At 50.9% G+C, this 858-nt stretch overlaps 1 protein-coding gene across 1 annotated transcript; it reads left to right on the top strand.

The window, feature by feature from the left end:
• Positions 1 to 269: 269 nt before the first annotated feature.
• LOC123090013 (TPD1 protein homolog 1B-like) lies at positions 270 to 856 on the top strand (the record flags this gene model as incomplete). The annotated part of the gene is made up of 2 exons (XM_044511509.1): positions 270 to 473; positions 567 to 856. Coding segments are annotated over exons 1-2 (378 nt in total), but the record flags the coding sequence as incomplete, so codon positions are not given.
• Between the last annotated feature and the right edge of the window lie 2 nt (positions 857 to 858).

Here is an 858-nt window from a genome sequence, read left to right as displayed (position 1 = left end):
TAGTACTTGAAGACTACTCCATTCTTATGGTTTACACTTTACAAATCCGCGTACTACGGTACTAGAGAGGCCCTAAATTGCGGCTCGACGTGTACCAGCTGCGCCGGCGTTTAATTCGCCAAGCGAACTTGCTACGAGTACTAGTGGTGTGGCACTCACCAGGACAAAAAAAGAAGTGGTGGTACTTCACCACTCGTAGTATAAGTGTTTTTAGTCTAAACACATTTTATTTGTTGACCATAGTCCAAATACGTTGGGATACAATTTAAGTCTGGATGGAGAAGCCACTAGTAGTATAAGTAGGCTAGCAGGGCCGAAGAGGAGAAGAACCAACTACTCTATCCACGCTCACGTCGCTCAGGAGGAGAACACGAAGGCGCCGGCCATGGCGTGCTTTCAGACGCGTCCAAGTGCTGCTGTTGTGGTCGTCATCACCATGTTTCTGCTCCAAGCTTGCTATGAAGGTAGTCAAGGTATGTACCTTAAGTACGTATATATAGAACTGCATGCATGCATGTTAATTCCTCATCTTTTGGCTCACTAGTTTTGCTTCTTGTTCTTGCTAGCATCAGCGTCTTCCTCGCTGCAGCTGCAGCTGCCTCGGCATCAGATGCGCAAGATGCTCAGCGTCAGTGCACCTTCCATGTCATCGAGCGGCGGAGGAGGGCGCTCGACGGAGCCGTTGGAGCTGGAGGAGTGCTCAAAGGATCTCCTGGAGGTGTTCCAGATCAACGCGCCGAGCATGGCGGGCGGCATACCGGCCTACAGCGTGGAGTTCACCAACACATGCATGGAATGTCTCGTGTGCGACGTCCATGTCGCATGCGGCGACTTCGCCTCAAATGATGTCATCGACCC

Source organism: Triticum aestivum, chromosome 4B (genome assembly GCF_018294505.1).
Source record: "Triticum aestivum cultivar Chinese Spring chromosome 4B, IWGSC CS RefSeq v2.1, whole genome shotgun sequence".
Lineage (NCBI taxonomy): Eukaryota > Viridiplantae > Streptophyta > Magnoliopsida > Poales > Poaceae > Triticum > Triticum aestivum.
This window is presented reverse-complemented; position numbering and strand designations above follow the sequence as displayed.